Genomic DNA, 18,324 nt, shown 5'->3' with positions numbered 1-18,324 from the left:
CAACTCACAGCATCACATTACCCAATCATACAGCTAATAATGCACATTCTCAGAATGCAAACAGTGTGTCAGAATTAAGCACCTCCAAAGGGTGCGCTGATACAAGAGGAGGTCAAAATATCCAAGGCAAAACAATGACAGAGTCAGACGGTTCTCCCATAACTGCATACGAATGCTGCAGCAAAACTGTGCCCTGCATGGCAAGCTCTCACATCTGCTGTACCATTGTCTGCAGTAGCTCCATTCTACTACATGTGTACAAGAGGGTCACTTAAACTAAGAGGAAAAAAAGCAAGCAAAAAAGATTATGCAGTGCAGGATAGCAGTGGCTTAGACTAGAAGAGGCACATGCAGCATGGCTCACTGGCATTGCAGAAGTCTTGCCCTTTAAGAACGGCACTTTACGAGGGAGGATTTTTTCAAGGCAGCATAGCACAATGGGAAGAAGCAGCCTGCCCCAGAACTCAATAGTGCAGGCCAGTAAACATAGCTTTAGATTAAAGAAAAGTAGGGCGGAAAGGGTTAATCTGTTTTGACAAAGAAGATCTCTGACACAATGCAGGGAACAAGCAGTGGTTGTTCAATCACAGGCCTAAGTCTTCACTCTTTCTACAGCAGAAGATGTGTAGCCAGGTGTTTTTCTTCCTAGCAGAAAATAGAAGACAATGAATTAAAGGGATTGGCCTAAACAATGATTTGTAATCAAGTCCATAAAGATGAAGAAAGAAGGAACACCAAAGCCAGTGTCACAGGAGTTCGTTTGCACTTTGAAGGTCCATTGGAGGGGTCCTGCCAGCTTCTCAGTTCTGTTAGCCTGTTGTGTGCTGCAGTCCTTGGTCACAGCATTAATTAAGTGGCCCTACTCTTTACATACATCTTTGAGCAAATGGAGCAAAAACACATAACTTTTACCCTGGCGAAGTCCAACAAAAATTTCCAACAGTCACTACAATGGGCCATACACCTCAGACCTGCTACAGCCTTGTCTACCCTGCCACTTACAGCGCTAAAACTTTCTTCGCTCAGGGGTATGAAAAAAACACCCCCCTGAGCGATACAAGTTTCAGAGCTGTAAAGTGGCAGTGTAGACAGTGCTACAGCACTGAGAGCCATGCTCCCAGCTCTGGGCGCTAGTCCCGTTGTGCGGGTGGTTTCATCACATGCTGGGAGAGCTCTTGCACAACGCTGGAGCCGCGACTACACAGCCACGTTAAAGCGCTGCTGTCGGCTGTGTAGACAAACCGTAAGAGATCCAAGGCACAGAAAGGGAAGGACAGACACAGAAATCAGTAAGTAAGAGTCAGAGTCTCAGAGATCATGTGCTGCTTAAAAGACCCAACATCTGCAGAAACATGTTTCATGTTCTCTGTGTGTGTGTGTATATAAATCTCTCCTCTGTTTTTTCCACCAAATGCATCCGATGAAGTGAGCTGTAGCTCACGAAAGCTTATGCTCTAATAAATTTGTTAGTCTCTAAGGTGCCACAAGTACTCCTTTTCTTTTTGCGAATACAGACTAACACGGCTGCTACTCTGAAATCTAGCCACTGAGCGAGTCTAAAGATGTCCCTAGAAGAAGTCATGCAGCGAGAAAGAGATGCATCAGACAACGGAGTTTGTCCTCTGCAGAGTTCTTTGCAGTTTAGACCTACAGGGCACTAATGGTTTCTCCACTGGGGAGAGGTGAAGGAATTGACTTAAATCTAAGTGCTTTAACTAGCAGGTGCTAGACAGAATATTATAGACACCATTCAACTAAGTTTGGCTTAACTAAAAATAGTTACACATTATATTGCTCAAAAGGGATTGTCACAAATCTATATGGGTTATCATGAACTTTAGCTGCTGACTATATTGTACTGACTATATTGTACCAAGCCTCAAAAAAAAAATACCTGGATAAATATAAGTCACATATGCTACATCTGTTACTCTGGAAAGGCAAGCTATTATATACTGTACTCTGGGTCAATGCTGCACTTGTTTGGCATGGCAAATATCACATCTATTATCTACACAGAATAAAGGATGGCTGTTCTTACTATTATCAATTTCTTCACAGTAGTTAAGGAAATCCTTGAAAAGCAAAGAGGATCTCTTAGACCAAAGTTGGGCAAACTTTTTGGCCTGAGGGCCACATTGGGGTTCAGAAACTGTATGGAGGGCCAGGAAGGGAACAGCCCTGGTCCCCACCCCATATCCTCCCCCTCCCACTTCCCACCCCGACTGCCCCCCTCAGAACCCCCGACCCATCCAAACCCACCCCCCTGCTCTTTGTCCCCTGACCACCCCACCGGGGTTCAACCCCCATCCAACGTCCCGACTGCCCCACTGGGGCCCCACCCCGATAGGCCCTTCCCAAGACTCCCACACCTATCCAACTCCCCCCCCGTTCCCTGGCCCATGACCGCCCCGCCCGAACCTCCACCCCATCCAACCCCCTCCTGGGACCCCACGTGCCCCTCCGAGACCCCACCCCCTATCCAACCCCCATGCTCCCTGTTCGCCCTGACTCCTATCCACACCCCCTCCCCCTGACAGGCCCCCAGGACTCCCACGCCTATCCAACCCCCCCTGTTCCCCAGTCCCTGACTGCCCCCCAAACCTCCACTCCATCCAATCACGCCCTGGGACCCCCTGCCCCTTATCCAACCCCCCTCACTCCCCAGCCCCTTACCATGCCGCTCAGAGCACTGGGACTGGCAGCTGTGCTGCCCGGCAGGAGCTCGCAGACCTGCTGCCCAGAGCGTTGGTGGCATGGCAAGTTGAGGCTGCGGTGGAGGGGGGACAGCAGGGGAGGGGCTGGGGGCTAGCCTCCCCGGCCAGGAACTCAAGGGCCTGGCAGCATGGTCCCACGGGATGGATGTGGCCCACGAGCCGTAGTTTGCCCACCTCTGACTTAGGGCTTGGCTACACTTGCAGATGTAGAGCATTGGGAGTTAAACCAGCCTTCGGAGACCGCGGCAGGGAAAACGCTGCCGTGTGTTTATGCTGTCAGCTGCAAGTGCACTGGCGTGGCCACAGTAGCAGCTCTTGCAACGCCACAAAGAGCAGTGCATTGTGGTAGCTGTCCCAGTGCGCAAGTTCCTTCAACATACTTTTCAAATGGGGGGGGCATGGAGTGTGACAGGGAACATGTTGTGTGTATGTGGGGGGGAGAGAGAGTGGGTTTTGGGGGGGCTGAGAGCATGTCAGTATGCGGTCTTGTAAGTTCAGACAGCAGCAGACCTCTCTCTCTCTCTCACACACACACACACACACACACACACACACACACGCAGCATTTCACACTAATGGCTTGCTTTGTCCCATGCCGGCTCTCAAAACTGAGCTTTGAAAGGGCATATCCGCATTCTTGTAGCCGATTCCAAAACAACGACAAGAGTGGCCACTCCACTTTAGGGGATTATGGGATGTTTCCGGAGGCCAATCACAGCACAGTAATGCAACACCTCGTTCACACTGATGCCCGGGCATTTCAGCCAGGGCACAGCAAGAGTTATGCTTCTTGTGGAGGTGGATTACCGGGGCGCTCCAGCTGCAGAGTCCAGCCACTCTACCTGCCTAGCCAGTGTGGACACATTGGGAGTTAGGGTGCGCGGGCCTGCTTTAAATTTGTTGAAAGAAACTGCACACAGCATAGGACACCTGTTCCTTGCAGTGTTTGTGCGCTTAGTTATTCACTTCTAAGCTGCACCTCCAGAATGATTTATGTCAGTACATAGACAGTTCAGTCTCTGCAGTATTGTACATACATTAGGTTATTCAGAGAATGATTCCCATAACTTCTTTAAACTGTACCTATATGAACACACAAAAACAAAGATTAGAAAAGTAGTTAGATTTCACAATAATTGCACAGAAAATAAAGTACAACCATATAAAAACAAAAGTGAGAAAAGCTCAACAGCTGTGACAGCTCAAGATTTAAAAAAAAAAAAACCTTTGCTGCATTATATTGTATCTACAGTACATATTTCAAATAAATATTTCAGGATATAATTCATATGAACACACTGGAATAGAGCATAATTCAGTAATTTTATAAATTAAGGCATGTACACATCTAGATTTATTGCAAAAAGACAGATGCACATATAGGAAAGACCCGAGAACAAAAACATTATGGTATTCTGAACTAAAAACTCAGGCTGTTGATTAATCGCAGTTAACTCACGCGATTAACTCAAAAAATTAATTGTGATTAAAAAAATGAATCATGATTAATCACAGTTTTAATCACACTGTTAGATTTCAATTGGTAGTCTATTGTTTATTAAATATTTGGATGTTTTTCTACATTTTCATATATATTGTATTCTGTGTTATAATTGAAATCAAAGTGTATATTACTTTTGATTACAAATATTTGCACAGTAAAAATGATAGACCAAAGAAATAGTATTTTTAATTCACCTCACTCAAGTACTGTAATACAAATCTCTTTGTTGCGAAAGCGCAACTTACAAATGTAGGGTTTTTTGGTTTCGTAATTTCACTCAAAAACAAAACAATGTAAAACTTCAGAGCCTATAAGTCCACTCAGTCCTGCTTCTGGTTCAGCCAATCGCTAGGACAAACAAGTTTGTTTACATTTACAGGAAATAATGCTGCCCTCTTCTTATTTACAATGTCACCAGAAAGTGAGAACAGGTATTTGCATAGCACTTTTGTAGCCGGCGTTGCAAGGTATTTATGTGCCAGATATGTTAAACATTCATATGCCCCTTCATGCTTCAGCCACCATTCCAGAGGACATGCTTCCATGCTGATGGCACTAGTTAAAAAAAAATGCATTAATTAAATGTGTGACTGAACTCTTTGGGAAAGAATTGTATGTCCCTTGTTCTGTTTTACCAACATTCTGCCATATATTTCATGTTATAGCAGTCTCTGATGATGATCCAGAATATGTTGGCCATTTTAAGAATACTTTCACTGCAAATTTGACAAAATGCAAAGAAGATACCAATGTGAGATTTCTAAAGATAGCTACATTACTCAACCCAAGGTTTAAGACTCTGAAGGGTCCAGCTTGGCTTAATGGTGAAATCCTAGCGGATCTTAAACATAAAAAAGAAGCTTACAAGAAGTGGAAGGTTGGACATATGACCAGGGAAGAGTATAAAAATATTGCTCGGGCATGTAGGAAAGATATCAGGAGGGCCAAATCGCACCTGGAGCTGCAGCTAGCAAGAGATGTCAAGAGTAACAAGAAGGGTTTCTTCAGGTATGTTGGCAACAAGAAGAAAGCCAAGGAAAGTGTGGGCCCCTTACTGAATGAGGGAGGCAAGCTAGTGACAGAGGATGTGGAAAAAGCTAATGTACTCAATGCTTTTTTTGCCTCTGTTTTCACTAACAAGGTCAGCTCCCAGACTGCTGTGCTGGGCATCACAAAATGGGGAAGAGATGGCCAGCCCTCTGTAGAGATAGAGGTGGTTAGGGACTATTTAGAAAAGCTGGACGTGCACAAGTCCATGGGGCCGGACGAATTGCATCCGAGAGTGCTGAGGGAATTGGCGGCTGTGATTGCAGAGCCCTTGGCCATTATCTTTGAAAACTCGTGGCGAACGGGGGAAGTCCCGGATGACTGGAAAAAGGCTAATGTAGTGCCCATCTTTAAAAAAGGGAAGAAGGAGGATCCTGGGAACTACAGGCCGGTCAGCCTCACCTCAGTCCCTGGAAAAATCATGGAGCAGGTCCTCAAAGAATCAATCCTGAAGCACTTAGAGGAGAGGAAAGTGATCAGGAACAGTCAGCATGGATTCACCAAGGGAAGGTCATGCCTGACTAATCTAATCGCCTTTTATGATGAGATTACTGGTTCTGTGGATGAAGGGAAAGCAGTGGATGTATTGTTTCTTGACTTTAGCAAAGCTTTTGACACGGTCTCCCACAGCATTCTTGTCAGCAAGTTAAGGAAGTATGGGCTGGATGAATGCACTATAAGGTGGGTAGAAAGCTGGCTAGATTGTCGGGCTCAACGGGTAGTGATCAATGGCTCCATGTCTAGTTGGCAGCCGGTGTCAAGTGGAGTGCCCCAGGGGTCGGTCCTGGGGCCCGTTTTGTTCAATATCTTCATAAATGATCTGGAGGATGGTGTGGATTGCACTCTCAGCAAATTTGCGGATGATACTAAACTGGGAGGAGTGGTAGATACGCTGGAGGGGAGGGATAGGATACAGAAGGACCTAGACAAATTGGAAGATTGGGCCAAAAGAAATCTAATGAGGTTCAATAAGGATAAGTGCAGGGTCCTGCACTTAGGATGGAAGAATCCAATGCACCGCTACAGACTAGGGACCGAATGGCTCGGCAGCAGTTCTGCGGAAAAGGACCTAGGGGTGACAGTGGACGAGAAGCTGGATATGAGTCAGCAGTGTGCCCTTGTTGCCAAGAAGGCCAATGGCATTTTGGGATGTATAAGTAGGGGCATAGCGAGCAGATCGAGGGACGTGATCGTTCCCCTCTATTCGACACTGGTGAGGCCTCATCTGGAGTACTGTGTCCAGTTTTGGGCCCCACACTACAGGAAGGATGTGGATAAATTGGAAAGAGTACAGCGAAGGGCAACAAAAATGATTAGGGGTCTAGAGCACATGACTTATGAGGAGAGGCTGAGGGAGCTGGGATTGTTTAGTCTGCAGAAGAGAAGAATGAGGGGGGATTTGATAGCTGCTTTCAACTACCTGAAAGGGGGTTTCAAAGAGGATGGCTCTAGACTGTTCTCAATGGTAGCAGATGACAGAACGAGGAGTAATGGTCTCAAGTTGCAATGGGGGAGGTTTAGATTGGATATTAGGAAAAACTTTTTCACTAAGAGGGTGGTGAAACACTGGAATGCGTTACCTAGGGAGGTGGTAGAATCTCCTTCCTTAGAGGTTTTTAAGGTCAGGCTTGACAAAGCCCTGGCTAGGATGATTTAACTGGGACTTGGTCCTGCTTTGAGCAGGGGGTTGGACTAGATGACCTTCTGGGGTCCCTTCCAACCCTGATATTCTATGATTCTATGATTCTATGGATTCAGAAATCTAAGAGGGACGAGGTATGGAGCATGTTTTCAGAAGTCTTAAAAGAGCAACACTCTGATGCAGAAACTACAGAACCCGAACCACCAAAAAAAGAAAGTCAACCTTCTGCTGGTAGCATCTGATTCAAATAATGAAAATTAACACGTGTCGGTCCGCACTGCTTTGGATTGTTATCGAGCAGAACCCATCATCAGCATGGACACACGTGCTCTGGAATGGTGGTTGAATCATGAAGAGACATATGAATCTTTAGCGCATCTGGCACATAAATATCTTGCGACGCCGGCTACACAGTGCCATGCGAACACTTTTCTCACTTTCAAGTGACATTGTAAACAAGAAGCGGGCAGCATTATCTCCTGCAAATGTAAAGAAACTTGTTTGTCTGAGCAACTGGCTGAACAAGAAATAGGACTGAGTGGACTTGCAGGCTCTAAAATTTTACATTGTTTTATTTTTGAATGCAGTTTTTTTGGTAATAATTCTACATTTGTAAGTTCAGTTTTCATGATAAAGAGATTGCACGACAGTACTTGTATTAGGTGAACTGAAAAAAAATATATATTTTGGTTTTTTTGATAGTGCAAATATTTGTAATCAATAAATATAAAAAGTGAGCCCTGTACATTTTGTATTCTGTGTTGTAATTTAAATCAATATATATGAAAATGTAGAAAAAACCCAAAAATATTTAAATAAATGGTATTCTATTTACTGGTATTCTATTATTAAACATTGGTGATTAATTGCAAATAATTTTTTTAATCACACAATTAATCATGATTAATTTTTCTAATCACTTGTCAGCCCTACTAAAAACAAATCCACACTGATAATTGCAATTCTAGTAGAATGACTCACAAGCTATATGGTAAAAAGAAAAGGAAGACTTGTGGCACCTTAGAGACTAACAAATTTAAATACAGTGGGGAGATTTTCCACTGAATGCATCCGATGAAGTGAGCCGTAGCTCACGAAAGCTTATGCTCAAATAAATTCGTTAGTCTCTAAGATGCCACAAGTCCTCCTTTTCTTTTTGTGGACAGACTAATACAGCTGCTACTCTGAAGCTACATGCTGGTTCAAAAAATGCCCTGGAAAAGTAACACAGAAATGTTTTAATTGATTTTGATGGCAACACTCTTTCAACATACATATAGATATTTGTACAGATCTGTATACATACATATGCACACACACATATACAGGGCACATCTACATTACAATCAGAGGTGTGAGTGTAGTCATACCCAAACTAGCTTTGATCTAACTGTTATTGTTCAAGTTAATTAGATCAAAGCTAGCTCAGAGAGGTCTACATGTGCTGAAATCACACCCGTGATTGCAATGTAGGCATAGCCTCAAAACTGTAAGATGTAATTACTGGAACTGCTCAGTGCTGGAGTACAGCACACCCCTCAGCCACCAGTAGCGTACCAGGTGTACCACGACTCAGAAGCAAGTACTGTAGGCACTTCAGCAGCTATGTTTTGTAGGTGCCAAACATAACATGAAAGGGATGGACAAAAGGGGTATTTTCTTTTGATGAATGGTCATTTATATGTCTATAGCCCACACACTTCAATTAGAACATTCCCTAAAGAAACAGCAACTCAGAATACTAGAGCTCAGAAGGGACATTAAGGGAAACAGAGAGACCGGAGAAGAGCACGCTGACCAGTAGGTCTGTTCACTCTGCTGAGTACTTGAGTGCCATTCTGTTGAGGAGAATGTTGATTGATCCACATGTGAGAGGTACTACTTCTTAAAAGTACAAAGGGGGTGTGTGTGTGTGAGGAAATATCTTTTATTGGACCAACTTCTGCTGGTGATAGAGACAAGCTTTTGACTATAAAGAACTCTCCTTCACAGACATATGTGTAGCTCAGAAGCTTATCATCTCTCAAGCTTCCAGAATTTGGTCCAATAAAAGCTAATACCTCACCCTCCTTGTCTCCAATATCCTGGGACCAACATGACTACAGAGACACTACTTATATGACTGAATACTGTTCTAGAAGGTGCTCGGATACTCTGATGACATGGCTTTACAAGAAACAAAAGCTGAATAGAATATTACTTTGTCTAGTTCATTTTATGTATCTATCAGTTGTTCCTAATGGTCAAATACCTATATATTAATTCCTTTATGTGATATTAAGAATTTGTACCTACCTCAATGATACAATAGACTGAATGGCTCAGCTTTTCGTGACTTGATTATGTTTTTTCTTTTTAAATATAAACAAAGGAGACGTTGTTCAAGAAGTCCAACAGAGAAGTGTGATTTTGTGCTGAAGCCCTAAAACTGGATCTGTTTGGGTAAACCATGAGCATTTCCCTAGGAATGGCTAGGGGCTGTTCAATTTAATTAGACTCCAGTGGGTGCCACAAGTGTGTGAGCATTTCTCCTCCTTTCCAGCTGTTTTCTGCTTTCATAGAGAGGGAGGCTGGAGGGTGGTTACTCACTTGTTCTCTCTCTCTCTCTCTCTCTCTCGCACACACACACACACTTTATACTCTCAGCTTTTTTATATTTAAAGAGCTCCGAAGAAATGGAAATGCAGAGAAGCTGGCTGGGAAATCATAAGGGGCTGGGTGTTGTTTAACATGTTTTAAAGAAAGAGGAGCTATTTAAGAAAAAATGTTTGTGGCGTGTATTGTGTACTGTTTGTGCAGAAGGAGTGTTAGGGTTTGTATTGACTTTTTAGCTAGCTTTAGATCAAAATTCTCCAGATTATTCCTCCCCTTTCAGCTTTTTTTGAGCAATAAATGATTGAAAGGCACATTGGCCACAGGTGTAATGGGGAGATAGTCATTAAAATTTATAAATTATGTACCAATTTTTATGCATTTTTTTTTAATTTTAACAGCTGGTTCTAGTAAGACTGAAATTCTGTATTTAAAAGTGTGTGTATATCTGTATGTTTATCACTACAGAGGTAAGACCATCATTTGATCATTATGCTGGCTTCCAAAAATACAAACTTCTGGTAATCATCAATATAACTATTCAGTCACATTTGACATTAGCTACCACTAAGGAAGCTGTCTGTACTACACTGCCAGGAGTAAGGCCAATACATTGCCATGGAGATGTCCATCTTCTGCTGCAGTACAGCAGCTCATTGAAGCAGCCCTGATTGCACATCATGCTGTGGAGATACCATTTGTTTTTTATGATTCAGAAACAGAAATCACAATTCATTCCAAGATCCTGTCGTAATTCCTTTATACTGGTTCCCCCTGTGCGAAGTGATCACTTCCATAGGGCAGGATCTGGGGATACTGGCTTATTGGGGATGCCCTAGGAACTCCAAAGACTAATGGAGTTTGGGGGCTGAAACCCCTGCCAGTCCTTGAAGAGGAAAATGGAGGCAAATCCCACCCTGATGGAAGGCTACAAAGAAAATTGAGTGGAAAGTGGCCAAGTTTCTGAGCTCATAGGCAGGAAAGCTTATTCAGAGGTATGATCTGGTTCATAATGCTGTTCTGTACTGATGACTGACTCTTGAAGGCTGATATCTTATAGTGATCCTGTGCCCTTCTATAAATATCTCAAAGTTCTTTACAAACATTAATGATTTAAACCACACAAAGTCCACAAGAAATAGACAAGCAACATCTTCATTTTACAGATGAGGAAACAGACACAGAGAGGTGACATGACATATAAATTCATCATTTCAAGCAGGAATTAAGAGCTGAATGTTGTAGGCCTGATAAAGTTTGCAACTGAAACAGAATTGTGTCTATATAGAGGAGCTGAGCGACATCTAAAACAGATGAGTTCCAACCCTGATGGTTCAGAAATAAACACTGCTGGAGAAAGGAACAGTTTACATTATATTTTGGGGGTCAAGAGTCGAGCAGACCTTTCAGGGATCCAATCTATGCAAAACTTTTATGAAAAATATGCATTCTAATAAGTGTAGAGTGTTTAAAGATTGCTTGATTCAATACATATGTTATTGTTTCCAAAAGGGAAGACAGCAGAGAAGAAGGCATAAGCAGCTAAAATAAGTAGATGTGTGGGCAGGGAGGAAACGACAGCTGCAAGAGTGATAACATACAAGCAAGAAGGGAAAATGTTAACAAAACACAAATATGGAAATATAGAAAGGAATGAGCTGGTAACTGAAGGAATGTCCAATATGCCAAGCAGAGAGGGCACAAGATAGCAAACAGGCAGCCACAGGAACAGGACAAAAAGGGAAGTATGGAAGCATAAACTTACCTGAAATAGTCAGCTGATAACTCAACTTTGCAGAATCGAGGGGCACAGGTGGTTGAGATGGAAACAAAGGAGGAAGGAGAGGGATCTTTGGAACTGAGTCAGGAAACCTTGAAACACAGACAGAGAGCAGTGGGGTATGTATAATCTTCCTCCTGTATTTCATATGGAGTTGACTTTTCCGTGCCTTTTGTTTTGTTTGTTCATTTTGTGTAAGCACCATAATTGATCTCTTTGGCAGAAGCATACACTGTCCAAAAATGTGGGTAATGGAGATATCAGATGTCATTCCCTAAAAAAGAAATCGGGATAACTGTTGGAAATGGGTCCAAAAGCTTCTTGGAAGTGCTCTTATGCCAACTCTCTGCTCTATTCTGCCTTCAGTTTCAGCTCACCACCTCCAAAAGTAAGAGATTTGATCCTTAGCATCATTATTATTAATTCTTGTATTGCAGTAACACATAGGGGCTCCAGTCAGGACTGAGTGCCTATTGTACATATAGTAAAGGGGTCTGCCTGCACAATTTACAGTCTAATTTCACCATTTGTGGGGAGTCTGTGCAGTTCTGTGGCTTCCTTTTGACAGTATCCTTGCTGTTCAAAATTGTGGCTGTGTCTTTCTTTTTTTAAGATACTCAGTCTCTCTTAAATGTAAACAGTATGCGTTGAACTCTGCCAGGTGAGTCCCGCCGATTCCAGAGTCTGCTTTCCAATGGGAGCAAGAAACAGCAACAGTCTGAACGCATAATGAGAGCGAGAGACCTTCCCTGCATCACACAATGCAGAAAATAAAATAAAAAATTACTGTTCAAATCCTGACTCGGACCCCTGCCCTCCCACTTTCATTTCCAGAGAACCCTGCCTTCAGGGCTGGTACAAAAATGATAAATTGTGCAGGCGACCTGCATAGAGGTTCTACACTCTCTGAATGCCATGAAGTCCAGCACAAAGGTAATTACAACAACTGGAGTTTAAGAATACTGTTGACAACTTGGGAGGGTCTCCTCTGTGATACCCGTGTACAAGAGTCCCTGTGACACATTGTAAATCCAGTTCTCATCCTGTTTCCACTCTGACTTGACAGATGGGGGGCAGGGAGAGGAGTAAACTATTTAAACAAAAGGTGAAACATGTATGCAGTGAAATAGAATGGAAATAGTTGTGAAATCTCTGAGCCCAAATTGCCAGAGCCACAAATGATACCACTTTATAGTTACCACCCCACAAGGGGCTCAGAAATGCCACAGTTTAACATTGTTTTGAAATAGATTCCTGAGCTACACAAGATATAAAGTACTTTCTCCCATTAGAGTCCTCTGAATTCTGCACCAAGTACACATAGCATTGCCTTTTGTGGGGACCTTCTGACAGCAACAAGACCATGGTGGTAGTTGTAGAAAACTGCAGTGAACAGAGTCTGCTGTGTATTGCACTCATTGCTGGAGGCTCAGCTTCCTTTTAGTAATTTATTAAGCATTTCCCAATGCACCTATTGGCTCTACAATTGCATATCTATAACTGATGCAGTTTATGGTCAGCTCTGCACCTCAACAATGCTATTAGTAGTTCAGCTGGAGTGTGCTGATAGATCAGCATCCCTGAATGATGTATTTGTTAAATGGCACCACCTCCAGGAGCTTTTTATAACAACAGGGAAGACGAAATGTTCTGGTTAGACACACTTTATATTAAAACTCTACTGCTAAACTACATATTTAAATTATAAAACACATGATACTGGATAATACACTTTTTAATTACTTAAAATCTTCAATAAATGTTCACAGTCATTGTCTTAACAATACCTACACAGAATGCTCTTGCCTTACAATGGCATATGTTGTACAATTTACAAAACAGGTTAGTAATAAAATATTCTATAATACATTAGGCATTTATTGTAAGGCATCAAAGAATGTAGCTTCATTTAATATTCATTTGAATTTTTAAAGCATGTGTGTACAAGTCCGGGGACCCATGCAGATATGCAAGTCAGGGAAGTACGAGTCACAGAGGCAGGTGTGTGCAAATCCTAGTGCATCAGGCACTATATAAATGGAGCATGTGCCCTCACATGCGCACACAAACACACAAATTACACAGGACTAATGTAATATCTTCAATGCTTGAAGGGTTATGCAGTTTTATATTTATGAACACAAAGATGCAATTAAATGTTGTTAGTATGTTGTGGTCCACAATACAGAATCTACTCTAACTCCTTAAAATCTGTAATAAAAACATCTTTAAAAACAAAAACAAATGTACTTCCCTATTTTACTGCTGAAAGATTGGTACTGTGAAATACACCCTCTGCCACAAAATTTTTGAGATTCCAGCTGAAGGTGGGTCTCAATAGCACTATTTTACACTGCTGTTTTAACTGTTTCTCTCTACTGGGAAAGCTTCATGAGTTGCAAAAACTCCCTCTTAGCCAGTGAATAGGTTACACACTGCTTTTATGCTACACGAGTTGCTGTAACATGCAGCTGTGCACATGAGGAAAGCCCCCATAATGTCTCTGTCTGAGGAATGGGAGAGAGCTTTCGGGCAAAGATTTTTTTTGTCCAAGAAAATTACCTTTCTCCTGGCTGTTCCCATTTCTCTCGATGCAAAGTTTCCTCTTCAGTAAGCCCGAGTCCTTACTGGGATCTAGCATCCTACACAAGAAGAAATGAATAAACAAAAAGGAAGAGTTAAAAAATAAAAATTTTCAACCCTCCTCCTTAAAATGTCTGATATTAATGTATTATTTGGTAAGTGGAGCCCTCATGGTCTCAAATTTACATGTTTATGCATTTCAGAGTCTGCAGACACAAGGAGCACTTATAAGAAATGTGTGGTCACCAACTTGAAAGGAACAGGGCTTCTGAAAGTTAACTGCTGCTGCCACCAAGTTAGGCCGGGTGAGTTCTAAATCCTTTGGTCTCAGTTCCCAATTGCATTTAGCATCTGAATTTCCAGCTATGAGTTCTCCCCCCTTTTTAAACAAAAAAACACTACACTCAATTTATCAGAATTTCACCTAGCTCTGTATTATTTAACTGACAGATAATTTCACTTAGAACAATGGTGCTCACACTTTTCCTGTCACATCCTCCTTCTTGCCAGTAACGGAATCTGTCCATGCACCCCTCCCCCACCACATCACTGCACAGTGAAGGCTTCCTCAGCAGTAGAGCTTGGGATGAAGGCGGAGCTGGGGCTAGAGGCAGAGCTGATCGGGGGGGGGGGCGGGGGGGCCAAAGAGGGAATGAGGGCAGAGACAGCCAGGGGGTGGAGTGGAGTGGAGCTGCAGCTGGGGTCGGACCTGGTGTGAGGACAGAACTGGGCCTGGAGGCAACACAGGACTGGGGGCTGAACAGGTTGGAGGAGGAGCTGAAAGTGTGGCACTCCCTCCCTGCCCCCCATGGGGGCTGGCCCCAGCCCTGCCACCCACCCCAAAATATTCCTCTGTGCCCCCCCACCCTTTTGAGAACCACTGACGTAGAACAAATGGATGAAGAAGCTTCCTAATAAAATCCTGAGATGACACTTCTGAGCAGGATCTTGGAAACTCAGAGCTAAAACTGGGGTTGAATCTGAATGGCAGATATTCAATAAAGTGTGAATAAAAAAGTTAGATTTTATAATTGTCAATCCCTGAACAATCATCATCAACTGACTGGGGACAATTCTGCTCGCACTGAAGTCACTGGGAGTTTTGCCAGGAGTTTTAATAGAGGCAACACAGACCCTTAGCAAAGATTCCAAGAAATGCAGTGAATATATAGCTCTGTTGTCTTTAGCTACAGCCATACCAGACTAAAGACCCAATCCTGGAAGTCCCATTCCATCAGTAAGTATTGTTATTAATAAAGTAATAATATTTTCAGTGTGTTACAATATACACCACAGAGTGGCCAATCTTTCTGCTATGGCCTCTCCTCTCCTTTCTTCTGGTACTGGGATGTATGAAATGGCAAAGTTTGAAGGGGAAACATTTTCTTCAAATCATTTTCAAAAGCAATAGACTAAAATCTTTCTGATGATTTATCATAAAAAGTTGTACCACTGAACAAAGTTCTGGTGACTGCTGTGATCTGACAGATTCTCTAGTCTCTACCTAACCGTTTGGCATTTTTAGAATAGTTTCCACTGCAAATTCAGCTGCACCTTTTTAGTGCATCAGTTACATAATATGTATTTTAAAACCCGAGTTAAAATATATTGTGTGACAAAGTTGCTGCTCTACCTTGGTGGGTCTTGCACTTATTGGCGGATCTGCTCGCCTTAGAGCTTCATGGCAGCCCTCAGCTTGGCCATTTTTCTAAACCCACAGTCCAGGTCGACGACTCCTGTGTCTGACCAGGAGTTGGGAGGATTTGGGGGAAACTCGGGCCCTGTGGAATGTAGCTGTCTAGAGTGCCTCCTGGAACAGCTGCATGACAGCTACAACTTCCTGGGCTACTTCCCCATGACCTCTTCATCCTCACCATAGGACCTTCCTCCTGGTGTCTGATGATGCTTGTACACCTCAGTCCTCCAACAATCCACATTCTCACTCTTAGCTCCTAGTGCCTCTTGCTCCCAGCTCCTCACATGCACACCACAAACTGAAGTGAGCTCCTTTTTAAAACCCAAGTGTCCTGATTAGCCTGCCTTAATTGATTTAGCAGCTTCTTGATTGGCTGCAGGTGTTCTAATCAGCCTGTCTTAATTGTCTCCAGAAGGTTCTGATTGTTATGGAACCTTGCCTGTTACCTTACCCAGGGAAAAGGGACCTACTTAGCCTGGGGCTAATATATCCACCTTCTATTACTCGCCTATAGCCATCTGGTCCGACCCTGTCACAATTGATATAGAAGATATCACTGGAGTGAACATGTGTAGTCTTCTTTACTTTCTTGTCTGCCAGCTCAACAGTGATGATGTGGATGAATGAAGACTTTCCACCGTTTTTTATCTTGTACCAGCTTCACAACTTCATTCACTTTTTAACCTATGTCATTGTTCACTGTGTCTATCCAACATGTCTGTTGTCTTCCTCTATTTCTTGCACTGTGGTATGTATTGCCATGTATGTATAACTTGCCATATCCCTTTCTGCCAAATGCTATCAAAAGCCTGTTTGAAGTCTATAAAGTTGTAACAGGTTTGGTTGTATTCTATGTACTTCTCTGACACCTATTTTAATTCAAATAGTGGATCTATTGTACTTTGTCCTGGTCTAAATCTGGCCTGTTCCTCTGCAAGCACCTCTTCCACACATCTCTTCATTCTTTGCTGCAATGTCTTTGAGAATGCCTTCCCCAGGACACTCAGAGTACATGATGCATTTTGTGTAAGGTCCAAAAAAACCTGTCCACTCATGGATGGGGAGTTCTCACCATAGTGAGAGTCATGTAAATGGAAGAAGAGACTTTAAATAGGTATGAATTGAATAGAACCAGCAGTTCCTAAACTGTGGTCCAGGGACCAGTTCTAGTTTGTTGAGCACTTGCTGATGGCCCACAGAGAGTTGGATGGTGACATGGTGCTGCCTCTGCTCCTTGTTCCCAGCTGTTCAATCCCATCTAAACCAGCTAAAAGTAGATTAAATATTTTCCTGACTTTTTTCCATGGAAGTAGTTGCTGTAGTTGCCACAAGGATATTATGTGATTGTAAACAGGATAGGATGAACCCTTCAGTACAATCCATAGGATGCATCCACATTATCAAAAGCTTGAGAATCCCTGCAACTGGCTATCTGAGTTGTACCAAGACAATAACATGGAGTCATACAGTGACATGAAGCTACGTAAAGAATAAATTAGGCTCAATGTTAGGAAAAATACTTAACAGCTCAACTGGACAGTGAAACAGATTTGTCATGGAAATTGGTCAAGCCACCAGCACTGCAGAGATTCATGAACAAGTTAGGCAAGACAACAAAGGGAATGGCAGTGAGCAGTCCTACAAAATGAGGAGGGTCCAACTGGATGCTCTGGGTGCTTTTCTATGTCTAGGTACTTACACAGCCCCCATCACGGTCATAAATGGCTCTATTCCATTTGCAGTGGAGACTATTTCTGTCCCCCACTATTGTGTCTCTGAGTCTATGATACATTTATGTATACAGCTGCTCAGCCTCTTTCACCAATGCTCAGGTCAAAGTGCCCACTACATTTGTGAGTTAATGTTATTAGAATAATGTATTTTTATTTATTTGCTGAGCACCTGCTTGGTGCTGTACAAACCTATGGTAAAACACCATTCCTAACTTGAAGTAGCTTACAAACTGAATGAGACAGACCTCACAGACAAGCAGAAATGAAACACAGGTTAGTGGTTAGGCTTTCCAACAGGTTCTGCTTTCCATCTCTCAGGTTAGTTTGAATTTGTGCAAATAATCAGTAATTTGTGGCTCATCATTGCTGGGCCTTGGATTAAGAGAATTTTAAGGAGGGCTTCAAAACAGAAGAGGTTTCAGGAGAGGGCATTACTTAGTAAAGGAAAAGGAGGGAGTGTCTAATGCAGAGGGTAATATGGAATGAAGGCAAGAAAGCCAGAGTGGGAAACAGTAGGTTAAACATTAAACAAACACTAATAATATAATCAAAGTGCAATTAGGGATATATTTACAGTCCCCAAAACCAGGAAGTGTTCTCACCCTAGGGAATGTGCACAGAGGTTCTTCAGGAGTCTGCCCAAGTGGGTGATTTTACCGTTTATGCTGGCATACATAGGCACAAAGGAAAGAGTTAGAAATGGCATTGCAGTCTTTTAAATAGTCTCTCTCCTGGCTTTTGTTTATTGAACTCAACCCCACACTAGTAATTGAATATACAAAATATACAGTTATTAGACCATATCCTGTGCAAAGGTGAAGAAAGCTTCTGCTTTGGTTTAAAAAGGCTAAAAAGCTATCCTAGCTAATTGCACTCTGTTCTCCCCTCCCTTTAGAAAACACATTTCCAAGACAGTTTAAAAATATATTCTCATCAGAAACAAAAATATGTTGATCTTTTAAAATGACAATTTTCATTCTGTGAGCTAGAATCAACTCCATTTTGACTACATTATCTACCAGATGAAAAG

General features: G+C 42.6%; 1 protein-coding gene across 1 annotated transcript in view; it reads right to left on the bottom strand.

Moving 5' to 3' along the window:
• The window catches only part of LOC119845332, a 399,673-nt gene that overhangs the window by 193,006 nt on the left and 188,343 nt on the right, over positions 1-18,324 (bottom strand). Inside the window, exons 2-3 of the mRNA XM_043505864.1 lie at positions 13,845-13,924; positions 11,268-11,555 (exon numbers count right to left, since the gene is read on the bottom strand). Of these exons, the coding sequence (XP_043361799.1) occupies positions 11,268-11,555; positions 13,845-13,923 (367 nt within the window). The 5' untranslated portion in view covers position 13,924. The remainder of the gene's footprint in view (positions 1-11,267; positions 11,556-13,844; positions 13,925-18,324) is intronic.

Source organism: Dermochelys coriacea, chromosome 19 (assembly GCF_009764565.3).
Source record: "Dermochelys coriacea isolate rDerCor1 chromosome 19, rDerCor1.pri.v4, whole genome shotgun sequence".
Classification (NCBI taxonomy): Eukaryota; Metazoa; Chordata; order Testudines; family Dermochelyidae; genus Dermochelys; species Dermochelys coriacea.
This window is presented reverse-complemented; position numbering and strand designations above follow the sequence as displayed.